Source organism: Euprymna scolopes, chromosome 19 (genome assembly GCF_053919585.1).
Source record: "Euprymna scolopes isolate OS-2025 chromosome 19, ASM5391958v1, whole genome shotgun sequence".
In the NCBI taxonomy this organism is placed as follows: domain Eukaryota; kingdom Metazoa; phylum Mollusca; class Cephalopoda; order Sepiida; family Sepiolidae; genus Euprymna; species Euprymna scolopes.
Genome location: NC_136500.1, coordinates 123060888 through 123063998, shown reverse-complemented (window position 1 = coordinate 123063998; position 3111 = coordinate 123060888). Strand labels below are relative to the sequence as shown.

Sequence of the window (3111 nt, the reverse complement as noted above, 5' to 3'; positions counted from 1 at the left end):
GTAGACAGCAAGGCAATCAGTGTCAAAAAAGCTTCCCCAAACAATTATCAGAGGTGACACATTGGGATGACAATGCCTTCTATCCCATCTACAGACAGAGACCACCAGGGAATGGAGGAAGGGCAGTGGAAGTTCGAAATAAAACCACTGACAACAGCTGGATAATACCCTACAATCCATACCTGTTGCTTAAGTACCAGGCTCATATCAATGTAGAAGCCGGTGTCTCACCAATGCTTGTCAAATACCTTTTTAAATATGTTATCACAAGGGATCAGACAGGGCTATGGCTAAGCTCCAGGATGAATAGAATGAAGTGAATGAATACCAGAATCTCAGATCTATTGGAGCCAGTGAGGCCTGTTGGAGACTATTTGAGTTTGAGATCACTAGCCAGTACCCAGCTGTCCAGGCACTCCGGGCTCATCTTGAAGGAGAACAATACATTACTTTTGAACAAGGTTAGGAAGCCAATGTAGTCCAGCAGGCAGCTAAAAGCACAGAACTCATAGCCTTCTTTGCCTATAATAAAGATAACCCAGAAACCCAGATCAAGTATGTAGACTTCCCCAAACATTTTGTCTGGAAAAACGGTAAATGGAACAAGCAACAGAGAGGGCATCAAGGAATAATTGGCAGGCTTCACACTATACATCCATTGAGTGGAGATGAGTTCTATCTAAGAATACTCCTCCATCACAACCATTGTAAGAGGAAAAAGAGTTTTAGAGACCTTCTCATAGTCAACAATGTCAGGCATGAATCCTACAAAGCAGTGTGCAGAACACTCGGTCTGCCTCAGGATGATGAAGAATGAAATACTGTGCTACAGAAAGCAGCTCTGATCAGGCTCTGCCCTCACATCAGATCATTGTTTGTGACTAGTCTTCTTTTCTGTGAGCCATCTACTCCCCTTAAACATTTCAACCACCATGTTGAGCAATGGTGGGATGATTTTAAGCGAAAAACTCCAGCAGAAACTGAGGATCAGCTCAAGGTCATGGCTTTGGCAGATATAGAAAAGAAACTGCTATTGATGAGCAAAACTCTGGACGACTTCAGCTAACCTTGCCCTACTGCACATGAGAAGGAACATGTGCAGCAGCTGACAGACCATTAAGGTGAAATCAATCAGCCTATTGTCATGCAGGAAAAATTGAGGTTTGATCATGACTTATTCAAACAAAAGGCAGAACAGCGCCTGGCCATACTCACTCCAACCCAAAGAATAGTGGCTGACAGAGTTCTTCAAGCTGTCACCGATGGAGAATCCTTCTGTGTCTTTCTAGATGTGAGAGGTGGGACTTGGACAACCTTCTTGCTAAATACTCTGCTGGCAGCAGTAAGGACTATGACCGACTCGAAGCAAGTGCACTGGCAGTTGCCTCAAGTGGAATTACTGATACTTTGCTACTCCGCCATTCCATTCTAGATTCAAGGCACCATTGAGACCACAGAAAGACTCCATACTTTCCATCAAACCAACAGACACATTGGCACAGCTTATCAAAATGACCAAACTGATTATTTGGGATGAGGCTCCTATGACTCACAGATACTATCTCAAGGCTCTGGACAGAACCTTTAAGGACATCATAAAATCACAAGAGCCATTTGGGGGAGAGTGTATCATTCTGGCAGGAGATTACAAATTTTGCAAGTCATTCCGAGAGGTTCCAGAACTTATATTAAAGCAGCATCGATGAAGAAGAGCCCCCCTTTGGCGATACTTCACTGGCTTTGAACTTAAAGAAAACATGAGAATTGGCTAAGATCCTTCTCTTCAGGACTTCGACAGGTGGCTTCTCAAGCTGGTAAATGGAGACTTACCAATAGCAGAAAAGCCTGACATCATTCATATTCCACCAGAAAATCTCTTTGAGATGCAGGATGAAGCTGGAAAGGGATTTATTGCTATCAAGGAATCCCTTAGACAGTTTGTTGAGAAAGTTTTCCCCAACATCACTGCAAACTTCGAAGCCCCAAAGCAGCATTGGATCTCTTGGGTGGCACAGAGGGCAACACTGGCACCCAAGAACAACTCTGTTGATAAGATCAATGCCATCATTTCACAAGAACTATTGCCGGGGGAAGCCATCATGCTGCCAAGTGATGACAGCACAAGTGAACCCAAAGATTCGACCAGGTTTCCCGTTGAGTCCCTCAACAAACTCACCCCTGCTAGTCTCCCTCCATATCATCTCTACCTGAAGAAAGGTATAGTACTCATGCTCCTGAGGAACCTGTCTCCCAGGCAAGGGCTCTGCAATGATACGAGACTGGTCCTCAGTAGAGCCACCAACATTCTGTTCCAATGCATGATCGCCTCAGGAGACCATGTGGGGGGAGAAGGTACTCAAACCAAGAATGCAAATGAATCACCAAGATGAACAATTTGCCGTGTGGAATCGTCGCCAATTCTCAGTGAGGCCTGCCTTTGCCATGACAATCAATAAAAGTCAAGGCCAGTGCTGAGCAATGTGGGTGTATGGCTGGAAGAACCGACTTTCACCCATGGTTAGCTGTATGTAGCAGCATTGTGGGTAAGAAACCCAGACGATCTGATCTCCGCTCTGAAAAAAAAGTGATTGTAAAAAGACGAGGAACATGGTGTATAAAGAAATCCTATAACTTCAAATACGTTCGTGTCAAACACTTCCTGTTGTTGTTTCTTTCATGTAAATAAAAATTGTGTGAATACACTGTACTTACTCACTTGTCTTTCACAATATGCTGCAATGGGGCTACTTGTAAATAAATAAATGAGAATTTCGTCCTTAGTTAATCAAGCCCTAGTCCAGCCAGCACCTAACACCTGCTAAACTCCTGACTGACAAGCAATATGGATTCAGAAAGCCCATTCAATAGCAGATATCTTAACTGTAGTCTCTGAACGTATATACCGTCCACTGGACAAAACAACAGAGGGTAGAGCAGTAGTCCTTGATATATCTAAGGCTTTTGACAGGGTATGGCACAATGGTCTTCTAAGGAAAATTAGATCATATGGTATCACTGCAAGAATACATAATGTAATTAAATCCTTCTCAAGTAAGAGAAAAATCCAAGTTGTTCACGACGCTCGTACATCTAAACAATATGACATAAATG

At 43.3% G+C, this 3111-nt stretch overlaps 1 protein-coding gene across 1 annotated transcript; it reads left to right on the top strand.

Annotated features, from left to right (window-relative positions):
• The first annotated feature begins 1883 nt into the window (after positions 1–1883).
• LOC145240327 (uncharacterized) lies at positions 1884–2390 on the top strand. Its single transcript, XM_080103908.1, has one exon. The coding sequence runs from the start codon at positions 1884–1886 to the stop codon at positions 2388–2390; it is 507 nt and encodes a 168-aa protein (XP_079960034.1).
• Positions 2391–3111: the final 721 nt, after the last annotated feature.